Source organism: Zootermopsis nevadensis, unplaced genomic scaffold (assembly GCF_977971745.1).
Source record: "Zootermopsis nevadensis isolate Lab colony 2312 unplaced genomic scaffold, Znev_1.0 Znev_ptg000012l, whole genome shotgun sequence".
Classification (NCBI taxonomy): domain Eukaryota; kingdom Metazoa; phylum Arthropoda; class Insecta; order Blattodea; family Termopsidae; genus Zootermopsis; species Zootermopsis nevadensis.
The window spans coordinates 13,398,407-13,417,297 of record NW_028259144.1 but is presented as its reverse complement, the minus strand read 5'-3'; the positions used below and the strand labels follow the sequence as shown (position 1 = coordinate 13,417,297).

Genomic DNA, 18,891 nt, shown 5'->3' with positions numbered 1-18,891 from the left:
TATGAAAGTAGTAGACTCGTATCTTCTGAATATGTATTTTCCTTGCTTAGTACGATTTCATACGTCATAACCCTACAGAAAAAACCACTAACAACAGAATATTTTTTTACGATGTGGTACAAGCACCAGTAGAGTGTAGATTCGTTAGTACACTAAAGTTTAACATAAAAGCAGATTAAACGCTGGGAATTATTGCTACCATGTAGTGGGACTCTGTGTTACCGGATTATATTGTGAAACACACACAGGCCCACACTCTTTATAAGACTTGTTTATTTAGAAAATACAAATCAACAGACGTAGACATACACACACAAAGATACAGACTAGTCACACATAGAAAAGAATGATGACCAGTTGAACATACTGTTAATCACATTTTCAGATAAGCAGGCCAGACTTCTAATAAGATCTTCGACGCGTTAGATTTCAGACAAATCATTTTTGGGAAGCATACTTTTAGATTGGACTCTTCCAGTAATGAGTATAAGAATATTGTAATAACTTGCTATCAAACTTCGGAGGAGAGGAATTGAGATCAAGAAAACGTCGATAATGGAACGTTGTCTATGGGGCTTTATAAAGCAGCGCTAGTTTGAGGCGATATCGCCTTTGCTGTGTACTTAAAGGGAAAAAGAGAATCCCAGAAAATTGGAAAATACGCTTCATCGGCAAATCTTTCAGACTTCTAATCCTTCGGTTTGTTCAGTGATCCCCTAAAACTACGTGCGCCTGAAGACTTGAATTATTTTCTTGGTTACAAAATTCTTATCGTTTCAAGATAAGCAAACGCATCTTTACATTTTATACTGAACCAGAATTTACCGCGCAAATATGGATTTAAAAGACAAGACTACAAGAAAGTATTTGCAGAAATTGCCAACGGTGTAACATACTTAACGACGCGTTTTAGCTTCCTGTGTTCTTGGGCATCCTGTCAAATGTTCCCACCCCTCTGGGCCTTGCGGAGTAGGCTGTGATGATCATAAAACCTGATTAAATTTGTCACGATTCTGTATCTGATTCTTGGAAATTGTTACATTTATAATTACATTTCATCGCTATATTTCTGTCTCTTGCGTGTTTCTGAAGATAAGTTTCACATGAACATATTCTACGTATCCCGTAACGAATGTTACAAATTTAACAATTTTATTATCCCTACTTTTAATTGTAAAACTTGGGCAAAATAAACTTTTTTTGTTATTTTTAGTTTTCTGACTAGTGGATGGGTAAATACTTATGTTACTTTTGTGAGTCCGCACAGCTCAGTCAGTATTAAGACTGTGACAGGCTGGACGAACGGGATTTGACTCCCGGCAAAGGCAGGAATTTCTCTCTTCGGCACCTTATCCAGAAGGATTCCTGCCCACTTGAAAATGAAACTGTTTTCCGGAAATAATGCGACTGGAGCGTGGAGCTAAGCACACGGCTCCTAGCGGAATATGTCATCATGGCGCGGTGCATTACCACGGGGACAAATTTAACGTTTTTCATTTGTTTACGTTCTTATAGTTTATATTTGGTTTTAATTTCGTACGCTAATTCTGCGTCGCCCTTCCTGGAATACTTTTTTGCAAGACGATGGATAACAGGGAGCTACGGGAACTTTTTAAAAGTACATCAATGACATTAATCAAGAAATAGTATATATGATGGACGCGACAAGTAGAAAGTCTGGGGAAACAGAAATTACACAGGAGCATTTTTGTGAACCTTCGTGAGACGATAATTAGGGAGGCATGTGCATATACGCGAATATGATATTAAAGTGGAGCTTAAGAAAATATTCAGTGAACGTCCTGAAGCCAGAATGAAGTGGGAGTTGTGTGGACAGAGGGACAGAGGACATGCCCTTTAACAGTCGATTAAAACAATTTCGAGACCATGGATCACGGGTTTTAATGGCGCTCAGGACATGACTGTTCTCTCGGTACGCGTTTGCTGTTGTCCTCTGTAGGTTTATCAGTGAATTCGGCCGATCCTTCATCCAAGGCGTCCTAAAGTGTGTGATACGAGTAAGTTTAAATATGAAAGTGCCTGTAGACCATTACACGATACACCAAACATTACGACCTAGCGGTAAGCATTCCTGCTTCGCATTCGGGAGGTTCCAGATTCAAATCTCGACCCGGAGACGAACTATCACTTCAGGTTTTTCGTGTTTTCCTCAGTCCTTCCAAGCAAATGCCGTAATGATGCCTCAAATTACATTTGTACATTTACCTTTAACGTACCTTCTAATTCATTACTGACTGTCCTGTCATTCGACTCTAAATATGCAAGCAGGTGAAACAGCATCGTTAAATATATCCCAGTGATAGGTCACATGGCACCATACTGGTATGAGTTCCAGAAATATCGGAAATAAGATACGAACATGCGTCACAATCACGAAGACGAGACTGCGCGTTCTGATAATGAAGAAATTATATTCAATGTCAGGTGTTTTAAACATTAAAATGTTCTCACAGTGCCAGTCTCTGTTGCACGGGAGAAACTGCCCAGCGTTCCTTCCGGCAGCAGACACTGAATCTCCTCATCAGTTGAACCGTCACGTAGAACATTACAGCATCTGTTCAGACACTCGTCGCATTGTACACTATGATGAAACAAAACTGCCAATTTTCAGATGTGTAACATGACAAAAGTTTATCACATTTCGTGGGTTCGATTTTTTTTAAGGTGAACCGTGGTACAATTTTTCCAGTTATTCGGCGGGCTAACAGCTGCTCACGGTTTAAAACTAGAATGTCACGCAGGGCCTCGGGCCTCATTAAAATTTAACTTTGGGGTTTTTACAACACCCAAAATGAGAAAATAGAGCGGGTTTCCCTCTAGATTCAGTTTAATGCAAGAAGTGACTGAGGGGGAAAGGGTTTCTGGTAACGCGTCTGAATTAATTGTCAGTAAAATCACGTACATGTCTTCCGATGTGCTCTTACGCAGGTCTCTGTTCGTTGTCTGTGAGTATTTCCAAAGTGATAATGCTCTTTTGAGCACACATGTTTCTGTTTTTCGACTTGAGGTCACTTCGTCCGCCATGTTAATGTAATTGCCCATCGGTGAGATAGGTGATTGCACTTGAAGTCGCTGAATATAAAAATTATTTCGTCTACACCAAAGTTTCAGTGTTACAAGCACCGACGCCCATGTCTCCTGTCAGAGAGTAGCAGATCGGACTGAATCTCATTACTGACTGAGCCGGGTTCATACGATTTTGCCACCCGTTAAACTGCGAGAACGCATTGGATCTGTTAAGTTACATAACCTGGCAAGAGGGTGGGGAGAAAATATCCGTCCGAGGAGGTCAGTGGCGGACACAAACATATTGTTCGACTGAATTTCAGTTCCGGTGGCTAAGTACAATGACTTATCTTGGGTTGGGTACCGGTTTTCGATTCGGGGGGTGGGGGGCAGGGATTTTTCTTTTCGTTACCGCGTTCAGACCGACTTTGTGATGCGCCCACCTTCTTATGAAATGAGTACCAGAGGTTGTGTACTCCGGGGTGGGGTGGGGGGGCAAAGTTTGAGCTGACCAAGCTCCTTCATTTAGTGCCAAGGATAAAAACGCTTGGTGCTATCCTCCACTCTCAGTGCACAGGGACAACTTACACTTTTACATTGGTTCTATGAATGACTTAGCCAGACTGCATGCATATTACACTTGTCTTTAATGATTGATATTTACCATGATGAAGAATGCATAAATTAGAAAGCGTGTACCGAACATGGGAGCGGAGTTGGCAATCATCTTAAATTAAACCTCCGCCTTTTCGTTTCACGCGATTTGAATTTTACTGGTCATCATATAATAAGACGCTTGTAATCTGAACTCTTGACAGCGTTTTAAATTATAAATAAATAAGCAAGTAAGTAAACAAACAAACAAACAAACAAACATTAACACACAGCTTTAGAAACACGCTACGAAGTTTATGCATATTCCGACGCACTACATTAGGGCTATTTCAGAATCAGCGCAGCGAGCAGAGAATGCTCAGCAAAGGACTGTGACCATAAAATTTAAACACGGCGATACGATAATTTATTTAGAGCTCCCGTATGGTATTTATCGTTTATTAACAAGATTTGAGAGTTGTACTCTTTGAAGTACCCTGAAATTACAAGGTAGATTTTCACGGGCCGCGAGCAGATTCTTTCGTTGATAACTACGACTCAGAGTAAATTGTGGACTCACACGACTCTTACTCGAAATGAATAACAAAGCAACATTGGTGTCTAGGTCACTGTTACGAGTGTAGAAATCGAAAATGTGGGATATATGAAGGTGAAAGGATATTCGAGCTATTTCATAAATGCTGTTCGAAGCGTGTGTAGATATACAGGGTGGGTGGGAAGTAAGTAGCCATTAAATAATCGCTATACATTGGAAATATAGAGGTTATAACCATTTCTCAATGCCTTCTTACTTCCCACCCACTCTGTACATGCTCATTGCAAAGAAACTGGCGTAGGGATTAATGGTGGTGTCAGACAAGAGAATCCCGTATAGTCTCTATTGTTCGAAATTTACGTAGACGAAGCCATAAAAGAGTGACGAAAATTTTAAAAAATATTTTATCGACAATATAGAAACAAATTTTTAATCGCTGCTGGCTACTAAGTAAATATAGCAGTTGTCAGAATAGAAGACGAATTGTAAAGAGTAATATATGGCCTATAGAAGTTTAAATAAAAGACAATGGCCTTACTGGGGACTCAGACAGGTAAGGTCGGAAATAATCATAATATCATGAACATTAGGGCAAAAAAGTTCCTTTATTTAATTGCGTATTCGTACAGAGAAGAAAGTCTTCAAATTCTAAGAGCCATGCTGTACGATATGAAGAACTTCAACAGATAAGACAAAACGAGGCACACACATCTTTTTAAAACCTTGGCTATCCCTGCTATAACGTGAGGTTCTGATATGTGGACAGTGACTAAGGAGCACAATTATTGAGTGGGGCGGTAGAAATGCACTCTTTCTGTTTAGTGATTGGTGTTTACCTACAGCTTCAGAAAAGAAGCACAGAAACAAGAAAATATGTTATATTTTTACCCTGAATGAAAAATCAGTATATTAAAGACAAAAGAGTGTTGAAAAATGGAAGAGGAACGAATAACCCCCCACCCCAAAAAAAAGAAACAAGATCTGGAGGGAGAAGAAATGTGAGGAGACCCAGAATAAGATGGAGGGATCGTGCTCTTATGAAAACGACACTGGCCTAAAACTCCAATCCCTGAAGTTGAAGACGAAGAAAATGCGAATGTACAGTGAAACCACCGACTCACGACGTGTCGTGTTTCTCAAAAGGCTCGTGCAACTCGAAAGGACTTCCTTTTCCGTGGAATTAATGCCGTGATTGGAGGCCGCATTCTCGAACTTCCCGCCCCGCGGCACCGAAAAAATCTTGGAATGGTGAAGGAACCCGTCTTTCTTTATTGGCTTTTCGTGAGGAATACAGTCCGAAGTGCATTGCCACGTCATGTGTCCTCACCATCAGCTAGGCTTACGAGTAAAAAGGTAAGACCTACACGAAGATCGACAATCGAAGTGTGATCGCTGCTTTAGGGCATGCATTACAGACTTCCGGGAAAGTCAAGGAAACTAATTCTCTTCCTTGATAGTCGATGGAATGAGTAGGATTTGAACCGAGTACTTACATTATAGAAGCCAAAACATTACGAAACTTTCCAGTTGCGTTATAAATATGCACGATATTAGAACGGGTCTTATTATTTGCTCGTAAGTTAATTAATAAACTAAATTCGTTTAAATTTGAGTTGGTTTTAGCATCTGAAAGTTCAGTGCTAAAATTACAAGAGCTTAAGTGGAAGGTGCAATATTCTAAGATCAGAAATGGAAAGAACACTGATTTCGAAAATTTGTCTGACAGGAGCTACTTACGAATGATTAGTTTTAACGCTGACTTTAAATTCATTAACTTGTCATGTTGAAAGAAGTCAACAATTTTATGAACGTAAAAGTAGTACAGAATGAATACAGAGTTGTCTTTACTCACCGTGATGAGTAAAGTACTCTTCCGTCTTGATACAATCTCACAAATTTGTTGGGTGTTGTGATGGTGTGGAGATAAGACTGCTTTCCGTTATAGAAATACGTGTCCGGCTTCCAAATTCTCTGCAACATTGATATGCTAAGTGCCAGAGTCTCTTTGTTACCCTTGAAGGCAAGCCGACGGTCCACCCACGACTGACGGAAATAGCAATCCATCGAATAGGTCTGGAAATGGCGAGAAATGTTCAAGTGAGACGCAGACATTTTTAGAGTATATCTCCTTGGAGCAGAATCTTTTGTGGTAAGACATGTATCGTACCATATCCACAAATTCCCCGTATTTTATGGCGCGCGAATGTTCATTACCTTATGCACAAGAACATGCCATTGGTCTCTATCCTGAGGCAGATGAATTCAACACAGATTTTCATACGCCGTTCCTGTCAGATGCATTTCAATATTAATTCTCCCACTTACGCTTATATATATATATTTTTTTTTTTTGAGGTTTTTTTTTTTTCAAGTGAGAGTGCAGAGAGTACAGAATGATGACTTTCACTTGTACAGACCAAGAAGGCGGTCTGTTCTCAGCCCACACTCCTTCAATACGGAAGTACTTGATTTATAAGGTTGCTGTGCCTAACCAATTTCTACGAAATCTGGTATGCATGTGAAGTTACTTCACTATCGATCACTTCATCCTCATGATTTGTTTTTATTTCCTACGAGCAGTGATAACAACATAGCGAAAACAAGACCTTGTTACATCTGAGGGATTCTACCGCCACTTACTGTACGATCCTGAAATTACACATGGTAATAACAGATATTAAAAGATGTTCAATTGCTTTTAAGTGATATGTTTTGTAGTCTGTAAATCCATTTTAACTTTTACTTTAATAGTAATAACGATGAGAAAAGCACTTAAAAATTATGCCCGAAGCAACTTACTGTTTTATGCAAGCAACTTCAAACACAGAGAGGATGCAAACGTTTAAAATTATACCTGACAAATTTTGTGAACTCGGATTTTTAGACGTTGTCGGAGACACTCTCAAGCGCACCTCCTAAGTGTGAAAGCTCGCTTTCCGCCAGAAGGTTGTCGCACCACGCCTTAGAGCACATTCTTCTTTGCACCAGAAAAAGAACAACCTGCCCTTTCTGTTTAGGAGACTTAATTTTATTTCTAAGCGACTGCATCGCCGAACATCTCAGGCAGTCAAGTAATGAAATTGTCTGATGCTGTAAATTATCGTATTTTGTAGCTGTTATGGTTTTTCTTAGCAGCGAAGGTCTGAAATGGGGAAGTTCGACAGGGACACTCATAGTTTTCAATACATTTCTGTACTCACTGTAAAAAAAAGCTTAATTATTGTGCGCTTAAGTAATACGATATAACAGTAATTTGAAACTTTGCTTCAAGTAACTATTGATATGTACGGTAGTTGAATTTGTATTTGGATTCAGATTATATATAACCTTACCATATCGACTTCAGAAATTGGCCCCATGCTCCTCACCATAATGTCCACTTCTATGACGGCAGGCGGACCTGAGAAGGAAGCGGTGTGAATATTTTGGATTTACAGTACACAGAAAAATCTAGAATACGGGCTAGACTATTAATGATCGATTCGAGGTAAGGACAGCAATTTTTCTCTTTGCCACTTTGTTCAGATCGCTTCTGGGGCTCACCGACAAGCATCGATGGATCTTTTTCTGAGAGCAACGTGGAAGGAGGGCGAAGCTGAGTAATCGTCTTCATGGAGGTAAAGAATGTAGGATTTGAGGTTTTCGAGGCGGTGAGTCTGAAGAAGACAGCCATCTTCAAGGTTAAGAGTGTTTGGAGTTCTACGCCCAATCCCATGTCCGGGTGCACTAACAGAACAACCTTTTCTTTAAGAAAGCCTCTTAATGTGTTCATTTTATTTTAGTAAATCATTTTTGAGTTATATAAAATATGTGGCTACTACGTTATATCAAATTCTGGTAAAAGCTCTGGTATGGAACTTAGCCATAAAGAATTACGAAATCTGAAAGCCTTTATAACCGAATACAAGACTGAACGTTCCTGTGTCATTCTTCCTTATCTAGGACGACCTAGGTCGGTCGTTGCTTCGAGTACTATACGTGTCGTTCATGAAATATAAAACAGGCCAACTCTGTGAGCAGAATACTTCTTAAGGAGTTGAAAGTCGTTCAGATTTTGACGATAGATATACTCGTCTAGCCAATCAATTTCTCTTCTTCTTCTTCTTCTTTTTTTTTTAACCCGAAGTTTCATGATCGTGTCCTCTAGAACCCGCCACCGGTCCGTATCCTGAGCCCATTTTTTACATAATTTGGTTTAATGTAATATGTTCCAAGTTAAGCCAATGAAAATATTGAATTGTTGTAACCATGACCTGTTGTTACAGCTGATGCTTTTCTTTAAACAGGCATGGCCGTAATTTCAGCTCTTTCACCACTCGCTGAGCACCTGCCACAGACAAACACTTCCTATGTCCCAGAATCTTGTTATCAGTTGCTCCTTACTTCGTAGCTCACTCCCATCTTGGCTACTTCGACTCGAAGTAACGTTTGAGAATGAGTACACATGTTCGCACCTTCAAAACTTTTACGTAAGCAGCGACCTATCAATTAAGGAGACCGTGACTCGAATGTCATGGGGGAGGTTGGGATAATCTTTTATGGGGTGGACCTGCTCCTGTTTTAATTTATGTACCGCTGAAAGTGATTGTTGTTGGATTGTAAATGCCCTGAGGAAACCAGTATTATTTTCAGACTGTACGCCAGTGGCCACTGGGTTGATTTCCCTCGTCGTTAGGGTTTTCGTTTGGATTTATAACTTTTCTAGGTCTCCATACAATGACACAGCGACAGTGCCTTGAAATAGCCACGGAATTTTCTGTAAATATCCTTCAGGTCCCCATCTCATTTGGTTCTGTTCAATCCTGTACTTGATACAGCGTCCTTAAAGACAAGAACGTGAACATTGACATGTACTGATGTCCTTAGTCTTAGCTGTGGCGTTAGGTTTATTGATGAACACTTACTAGTCACGAGTAGGACAATGCAAAAAGGCAGTGTCCTAGTGTGAGAGATCAAAATTGAAGATATTTATTGACAATTACTTGGCATAGGAATTTTATTGGGCCACTATATTATTATTATTATTATTATTATTATTTATTTGACTGCAAATGGGTTTTTACCCGGTGGCAGTGGTCCTACAATAAGACACAAAACAATAAGACACAACAAAACAATAAGACACAACAGAACAATAAGACACAACAAAACAATAAGACACAACAAAACAATAAGACACAACAAAACAATAAGACACAACAGAAGAATGAGACAGAACAAAACAATAAGACACAAAAACATAAGACACAACAAAACAATAAGAAACAACAGAACAATGAGACACAACAAAACAATAAGACACAACAAAACAATAAGACACAACAAAACAATAAGACACAACAGAACAATGAGACAGAACAAAACAATAAGACACAAAAAACATAAGACACAACAAAAACAATAAGAAACAACAGAACAATGAGACACAACAAAACAATGAGACACAACAAAACAATAAGACACAACAGAACAATGTGACAGAACAAAACAATAAGACACAAAAAAACATAAGACACAACAAAAACAATAAAACACAACAAAATAATGAGACACAACAACAAAAAATTGTTTAGTCAGTGTGATGAGAATTTTAGGTTTTAAATATTAAGTCAAATTTTCCACATTGTTACTCACCTCCAAAATCTGGTCGTACGCTGTTGTCATAACCTCGCAAGAGACTATCCAGAATTTCGGATATGTTCCTGTGGTTGTTGAGCTGTGCCATCTGCTGTCTTCCGGTTCTGAAACCAACAAAGGTTTGTGGTTCGCTCTTAGTGAACCTCTGTTCAGCCCGTATTAGTTCTGCAACATTCTAGGAAACCAATAATCTTTATTTATATCCTTTTTGGTTCATATTTGCTTTGCTCTTGAAGGAGACTGCTTCCAGATATGTAGATGACGTTGAATAAAGATTCGCGGGCGGGAGACATGGGGTGATCCTTCAGCGTCGTGGTCGGGCGTAGGGTAAATAACTCTTCATCGTAAAATGTTGTTTTACGAAGGCTCGGAATTGAAACGACAGAGGTAGCGTTTGAATGACACGACAAGCGATACGGTTAGATATAGAGGTGTAGGATGTTAGGAAGGAACAGGTTCGGAATCACTTTTGTGTTAGCGGCGTTGTACCATCCAGTTCAGATACAGTGTGTTAAAAATGTATTAAATCATGTGAGAACTCTGTTAAACTGCTCGTAAGTAGCGTTGCTTGGTGCGAGGGTGTGGATTGTAGTCATCTAGCACAGGAATAGGGGCTGATTGTGGCTGTTGTGAACGCTGTACGATGAACCTAAGTTTAGAGACGAAACACGCCGAATGACCTAAGCCATGACAGTGGGTTACTGATGATGATGATGGTGATAGTACAGTGATGTGATCACATTCCTGTTTCTTGCATGCCATGTGCAGAGGACAGAATTTTATCTCCGCAGACCAGTTATCACGCCTTCATGTTTGGTGATGACACAGGAGTGTCATGCTTCTTGGAAACTTTTGTATGGAAATGCGAAATTTAATATACTGTCAGTGGCATGTGACATAACAGCAGGAGGTTTTCTGAAACCAATCTCGTCAATAAATAAGTTACAGACGTTGACGTTTTCTGTAAAATGGTATCGTTTACTTTTTTGGATACGTTTTGTTACTGCTGTTATACAACCGATCCATATGGCCATATAAGTCTGTATGCTGCTAAAGCATAAGGTTCGTGGGTTAGAATGCAAGTTAAGGAATAAATACTTATTCGTGCTTTTCTGTGTGCACTTGGGATGGAAGTGGCGTTGACATGTCTATTTGCCTATTTTGGCCTTGTGGCTTCTATTAATAAATATTTGAAAATCTTCTGCAATAGAAGATGCCTTGGTTCGAGTAGGAATCTAGCGCTCGTGAAAAGAAAAATCAGTGGATGTGACACTGATTATGAAAGGTCGAGTTTTAGAAGTAAAGCTGTATTATTTCATTATTGGTGGCCATCGATTGCGACAAAGTAACTAAGCTGGATAATTGGTTAAAATCTACACAGTCATACAGCTTTTTTTTAGCACTCTAGAGTTACTATGATACGAATCTTGAATATTTTTCTTTTGCACTGTTACGTATTTTTCGATTAATTAAAGTTTTTCAAATATTTGTGTGCACTATTCTCTTTCAGACAAGTGAAAATTTATTGGTCCGCAATATTGATGCGAATTTTAAAATGTAAAATATGTAAAAATCTGACTTGGAAATTAAATATACTGACAAAATATGAGAATTTTCTTCTTATCGGTTAAAAAGTATAATAAGAGGAGAAAGATTCCCTATTGCTTCTGACACAAGATTGCAGCGAATGGAATAGAATTTTATAGTCCAGAATTTCTTGATCTGCAGCCCGAATATGTTTTGTGTTTCCAACGTACATTTTTGTTACATTGTATCACCGTGTGTAATTAAAAATAGTACTCCCCATGTTAAATAATTGTTAAAAATTAACATGGGGAGTTGGTTTACAAAGACTGGTGAATCTCCAAGTGGAAAATTAATGACAACAGATGAGGAAGTGGTATACATACGGTCAAACTACTTTGCGCATGTGCGAACGCTACACGTTATGATGAAAACATTTTTCCCTGGTTTCGGTTAAGGATGGCGGTTCAAGTCTTTAGCCAACTCCGAGGTGTGAGTTACGCGAAAGTTCTGATTATGTTTTAGAATTTATTCTTTTGCCAAAGTGATTGGTTCATGAGGCAAAATGCGTTTTTTATGACGAAAAGAATCACTATCAATTTCATAGAATTTTGTCATCACCTACACGACAAGTTGTTTGCCTATTTATATCGAAGGTGGGATTCTCAGTGCAGATTGATTCTGAAACAAAGTAGGAAATAAGGCTTTTTATAATTTATGGGATGTCTGAGGTCTAAATTGGAGGCGGAAAGATGTCAGTTACTGTCAATGTCGGTTTAATCATTAAGCAAATTAGGCTGTGGCCTAGGGCGGCAAATTCTGGCCGAGGTAGGGGGGGGGGGGGATGGAAGCAACTAAACGAATAATTAGGAAAGCAAAATATCCCAAAATAGAATATAATAGGCGTCTGAAATGTGTGTAAGTTTTCTTGACGTAGTAACATGCCACGGACAATACTTGGCATGTATGCAGATAGCTGATATGTGTGTGTGTGTGTGCGTAGTGAAGTCGACAATGCCGAAGGCTGAAGGTTCGCCTGGTTCTCTAGAAACCCTTGTGTCGGCCTTAGTTATGTGGTTGGAGCTACTGGAAAAAGTACACTTCATCTCCTGGCTTCACACGAGATACGGTATCAATGATAAAGTGGTATATTCTGTTGAACAAAGAAGTGGTATAAGGCAATGCTGTATTTTAAGCCCCTATCTGGTCGTTTAATATATTTATGGAGGTTGTCATCGATTATGTTGATGGGTTTGTGGGCAGTGGTTTATAGAAGGGGCGAGGTCAAGTGTTAAAGTATGGTGATGAAGAGACCGAGTCAAGGTTTAAAAGAATATTAGGTTATGTTTGATGTGCTCCGAAGGAAAATAGTGCCGGCAGAATTTGCCAACTTAAAGAAAGATGCAGCTATACAAGCCATCCTTATGAACATACATGAGAGTTCATTAATATCTTATTGTGACATGGAATTTGTGGATTAGGGAACCTACAAATCGTTATACAAGAAATGTAAGCAGTGGGTTGGTATGACTCAAGATTTGTATTTAGAAACTGAGAATTATTAGCGATGTAGTAGCGTGTAAGTGAAGAGAATGCTAAACTATATTAACAGTCTAAAATTAAGGAATGTGAGGGAAGATTTGTATAAAGTAAGATGTAAATTGAAGAACAGAATAATAAAGGACACGGTTGGTTCCTGAAAATGCCTTAACGCGAGTAGACCGAAATCAAATAATGTTTATATCAGAGTAAACTCTAGTTGAACCGCCACGGTGGTCTAGCGGTTAGAACGTTGGCCTTGTAATCCTGGGGTCTCGGGTTCGATTCCCGGCGGTGCCCGAATTTATAACTTGTGTTGGGCAAAGCCGTGGAGTTTTCCTCCGGGGGCTTCCCCGGTTTCTCCGTGGCATCCCAACAATTACTCCATTCACACACAGAAGAAGGCAATGGCAAACCACTTCTGGATCATCTGCCAAGAACGTATATGAACAGGTCCCAGTCCGAGAAAAGGATGGAAGGATCCTGTTCATATGGACCTGTCGTCAGACAGAACACTAAATAAATATAAAATAAACTTTAGTTATGTAAGATTTTGAGGTTTTCACAGCGGTGAATATGAAGATTTCTGTCTTCTGGGTTGTGGCGCCGATGATTTCATCGCCCTGATGACAGAGGCAGTGTGATCTCTGAAACGTTGGTAAACATCTACCATACTACACGGCGCAACAACCCAGAAGGCAGAAATCTTCAGACTCTAGTTACTTTTTGCTGTTACTTCTCAGTTTTCCTGAATTCTGTCATGTGAATAACTGGTCACTTGCTGACAACAAACCATTACCGTTGCCACTGACAGTGACCGATGAAACATCACAGCTCAACTCACCGCCCGGGTCAACATGTATAGATTTGATGGATGAGTTTACACAAACAGCACTTCAAAACGTATTTCAGAAGCGGGAAAGTATTCAAGTCTTTCCACTCGTTTAATGTAAGGCTTCGTAGCATCGCAAGAGGATCCATGTAAGCGTAACAGTTAAATAAGCTTATTAGCTTAGGCCTGTACTGGAAAGTAACTTGGTTCTCAGCACAGACGAAGTACATATAAATACACTAGAAGACATTTCGAAAGGTGACTAAAGAGTTTTGAATTTCGAAACAGGAAAACCAAGTGAAATTTGCTAAAATATTGCTCAGTGACTTACGATTGCAGTGCAAAAGTGGCAAGGCGATCAACGTTGATTAACAAAATCAGAAGGGTTGCTGATACAGTCTTCACTTCGAAGACGTGATGTTCCATTTTACAGTTTAAACAAATTTCCTGTTCCTTCCTCCAGACACCTGCAACAAGCACATATCAGACACTACACTAAATACACGGATCCTGTGTCATATAATTCTCATACATGTGTTAAATTTTATTTGATGTAGTATTCAACGACTGCTACTTTGTCCTCAACTGTAAGGGAATAACGTGCATTGAAATGTTTTAATTTGGACGCATCGAAATGACTCGAAAGTTGGAGAAAATACTGTAATGAGCTTTATGATTGGCACTCTTCAACAATAATGTTTAGGGAAATCAAATGGAGGAGGATGAGAAGCGCGGAGAATGTAGAAAAAGTGAGGAAAATGGCAGCCTCGTGCTAAATTTTAGTCTAAGGAACTAGGTATAGATAGAACTGGTCTCGACAGAATTCAACTGGCTCAGGATAATGTTCAGTGGCGGGCTGTTATGAAAACAATAATACGCCTTCGTGTTCAGTAAGTTCTGGATATTCATTAAGTTTCACATTCTAATTTTTAACTTATGTTAGTGTGAATTTTAATTTATTTGCGCCTGGACTTATAAAGCGTACTAATGGATTTGCAAGTTGAAACATTTCAGACTATGTTTTCGCCTTGCTCGCCACAGAATGGTCATGTAGGAATTACTGACTTGAATGTAGCTGACAGTCCGTTATATCCACTGTGATTGTAGTTATTTTTCACGGTAGCAGAACAAACATCAGTTATAAATGAATCTCTGCGCATGCGTCCTCTGTGAAGCGTGTCCCTCCAAATGAACTCTGGTTTCTCACAGCCATTATGAAGAGTGAAATCGTGTTGTAATTCTCCCCACGGCTGGGGTTGTTCTAGGCGCCCCAGTACTTCATTCTGAAGACAGGATGAAGAAAAACGTGATTCTTTGTTCACCAGACAATCGATTAAGGCAAACTGCCGACGTCGAAATGAGTACTTTAACCGCGGTACGCTGAGGACTGTTTTCTGAATAGAGCATCTTCACATTACTTATTTGGTTCGTATTTGGCTACGCGGTGTCAACTGCAGACGTCATTTTGAAGCGAAATAGAGAGAATTGAAGTTGAAGTGGTCGCGTCCTATATGAAGGTTCTATTTAATATTCCCCTGGGTAAAGTGAGAAAGAATACGATAAACCGCCGATGCCCCAACCAAAGTTTGAGCCAGACACACGCCAGCCGCTTAAACTATTCTGCCCAAATTTGGTGTGTGTCTAGTATTTCCTCTGTCAAAATCTCTGGAACAGAGTCCTTCTTGAGAAGTTAGTACTCGCTCAGCAAACCAAACGTTCGCGCCTTTTATGTAACTTCACGTCATAATGTAAGACACACATCGATATTATCCTCCGATCTACGCCTAAATCCTCCAAATAATTTCTTTCCTTCAAATTGTTTACCTAAAGTTTTGTGTGAAGTCCTTACCTCTACAGTGCGCATTAAAATCTGTAACGGCCAAGCTATTTATTTACTGTCATTAACCCGAGATAATGACGTCATTTTTCCCTGACAAAGATGTTATGAACATACTTCTTGTTTCTGAATGAATTTATTTACCTTAGTTGTGATTGGCAGTTAAAGAAATTATTACTTGAAATGGAAGTTACCGATTGGTTCTTAATAACTTCATTCGTGCATACACGGAATTGAATGTGAGATTGACTGAGCCGTGAGCATTCGTTGTTCATTTTTATTTTAGTTGTTCATTGCACATTGTACAATAATAATGTACGATAAAATGGTGGCTTAAGTGCGCCAGTCGGCAATACTGTGCCTGCCAACGACCACCAGGACAAAAATACGAATTAAGCACCCGACGTTCATAGAACGGGTTAGGTATCCTAAATTAACATTAACAAGCTCAGATAAAATATTAAGATTTTAACATTCAGAACCGGTCACCTTTACGTTTTAATTATGTTTATTAAACTGTTTATTTTATGGCAAATATGTAATGTTATATACCAGTAAACTGTTCATGTAAAGTGGCTTGAACAGCTATAATAATAGAATAAAAATTTTCTTGGATATTATCCATCGTCTAGTAAATATAAAACGTAAAACGACGTTTCGAAGATGGGACTCTATCTCCGTCTTCAGGTTCCTACACAGTTGGGCCCACTGTGTAGGAACCTGAAGACGGAGATAGAGTCCCATCTCCGAAACGTCGTTTTACGTTTTATATTTACTAGACGATGGATAATATCCAAGAAAATTTTTATTCAATTGACTCTTCACCATCGTCAAGAAGTTTTAGATTTAAGCTATAATAACAAGTTAACACTCTTTACTTGATTTTCTGTAAACGGATTATATTTGTGGTTGGTATTTTTTTACTGAATTATGAAATAAGATTTCATTTATGTATTCTTAATTGAAGCTAATTTTCGCTATATTTAGCTCTAGTGGTGGCTGCCACGATTTGATTCTCAGCAGAGTAACAGTTTCAACAATATGCCTCGTGATTAATGGAGAGAAGACTCTGTGGCCTCATTGTTTTTAACTGCGTGGGACACAAGACGTATAAGTTAATTGGTTTCTTAGAGATGTGTGACCCTGTTTTCAAGAACTCGGGTTGATTGATAAATCTTCAGTAACGTAAATGTAGCAAAGAGGACGAAAAAAGATTTAAAAAGGCCTTTGGAAAGTGTACTGTCCGTGCAAAAACCATCTGTTTCCAGCAATCTTATATTGAACAAAATTAGTTAAATAAATTCGGTACTTTAGGTTAATGTAACGTCATCATCGTTTATATTTTCCGCCGCAATCCCTCCCAGATATGTCTGTGACAGTCTTTTTGTGAAATGATAAAAGATAAGGAGTGATCAAAATTACAGGTGTGAGACCATTTATACAGGAGAATTGCGTTCTTTAAGATTTGAAATGTGTGCAGTTCAAAACTATAATCTACGCATTCTGTCTCGCATTAGAAGGAGACTGGAAGAACAATGAAATGTTTCATTTAATTACGAAACCAGCAAAACAACAAAATGGTAACGTTTTCGGGTACTTTGTGGGAAAACAACGCCACTTTTTAAAATTTAACCGATTTGTTTCGACCTTGTGTATCTCTGCTTGTGTTACGAAAAATTATGAAATTGGAAACAATATGAACGTATGTACGTACGAACGAACCATCACCACTACTTCATTAAGAGCCATTCTAATATTAATCTCCCATTTAATTTTATAATTTTCCAGCGATTTCTTTTATTCAGGTTTTACAAATAAAATTCTGAGAGCGTTTTTTATCTCTAATCTCCTCTTTCTTAATTTGGTTATCTTCTTATTAATATTTAGTGAGAAATATGTTTTATGAATTCCTTAATTAAGCAATTTTCACCGTTTTGTTATTTTTTTCCCCCGTCTTAGGTCAAAGTAGGCATTTCTTCTCAGACAGGTTTAAAATTGTAATTTTACGCACAAACACACAGCTGTATTATTTGTACTACTGCCTACATTCAACAGTTCCCTTAAGACTGAAGCTGCTGAATTTACATCTAGGAGAAATTGGTGCTAGATGGGGTACGGAGATGATAAGTGGTACCTACTCTGTTTCAGCCACAAAGTGCTGCATTCCATTGTTTATTCCTGGAAGTAATCACACACTTCCTTTCCTTGTTTGTGCTGGTGAAAACACGCTCACAAGAGTTAACAGCTCCATTTCTTTGAATTTTACCTCAACTGATCTAATATCATGGTAATTTTCAACCAGTGTACTCAGTATTATGTTGGTGACTTATACCAAAAACAGCATACAACTGGCTGTGCATGAATGAGTAGTGGTCACATGTGTTGAACCGAATATCTGTTAAGGTGTGCTGGGGTCATGGTGGGACGAGGCGCGATCAGATATCCAATCATATCCCACAGCTTCCCTGTCTTCACATTAGACATGTTTATAGTCGTTTATGTGTTCCAAATTGTTAGATGATTTCTATAATGGTAAGACTAATATATATAAACTTTAACTTCTCTTTGGCGATCACTGATTGATGACAGCACGGGCGATGATGTCATTAGTCTTACGACAGACTTGATGTCAGTTAGTTAATGTGACGACTGATATATGGCTGTAATGATTATTGATAGATGGCGTTTTGAGTAACAGTGTTTCGTCCGAGGGTCATCTTCCCACCTCACGATATTAAGATGGTGTTATCGATCGAAGGAATGCGGTAGACAGACAGACATGGACGGGCGTACAACACATTTTTTGTTTGTGCTAAAGCGTAGATAATACCTAATAAATGTAATTAGTTGAATGGGCAGAGACCTTGAGAAGCCGATAATAGGCTTTGCTAATCAATAAATATTCCGTCTTTTATTGAACAAGAATATTCATACTGTACCATATTACTAACATCGATTGAGAAATTACACACACAAAGGTACCGGAATAAGCCGGCCGGAGTGTGAAGCTAATCTCATTATTTAACCTAATTCCGCACAAGATCTGGCCCCATTCAAGCTCTCGTAACGTGGTAGTGTACGCCATTTTGTACCTTTATGAAGTACACACATTCTTTACTTCTATTAAGTAAATGTCTACAACTTTTTCATTTTCACATTACGCCATCAATAATTTACTGTAACAAAATAGATTCTTTGATACAGGTTTATCTCCTTCGATGTCACTCTTCATTAAAAGTCCTAGTGTCTTTTTTCAAAAAAGACCCTGGAGCACAAGTTTGCATTATATATTGCAGACATTTTGAATCTGAACACCCTGATAATGGAGGCAGCAAGGACCTCTGA

The 18,891-nt window shown here is 38.8% G+C and overlaps 1 protein-coding gene across 1 annotated transcript in view; it reads right to left on the bottom strand.

Moving 5' to 3' along the window:
* LOC110830071 (gamma-aminobutyric acid receptor alpha-like) overlaps positions 1-14,168 on the bottom strand; it is a 29,341-nt gene extending 15,173 nt beyond the window's left edge. The window contains exons 1-4 of the mRNA XM_087348009.1: positions 14,041-14,168; positions 9,812-9,918; positions 7,510-7,577; positions 6,030-6,250 (exon numbers count right to left, since the gene is read on the bottom strand). Of these exons, the coding sequence (XP_087204135.1) occupies positions 6,030-6,250; positions 7,510-7,577; positions 9,812-9,918; positions 14,041-14,135 (491 nt within the window). The 5' untranslated portion in view covers positions 14,136-14,168. The remainder of the gene's footprint in view (positions 1-6,029; positions 6,251-7,509; positions 7,578-9,811; positions 9,919-14,040) is intronic.
* Between the last annotated feature and the right edge of the window lie 4,723 nt (positions 14,169-18,891).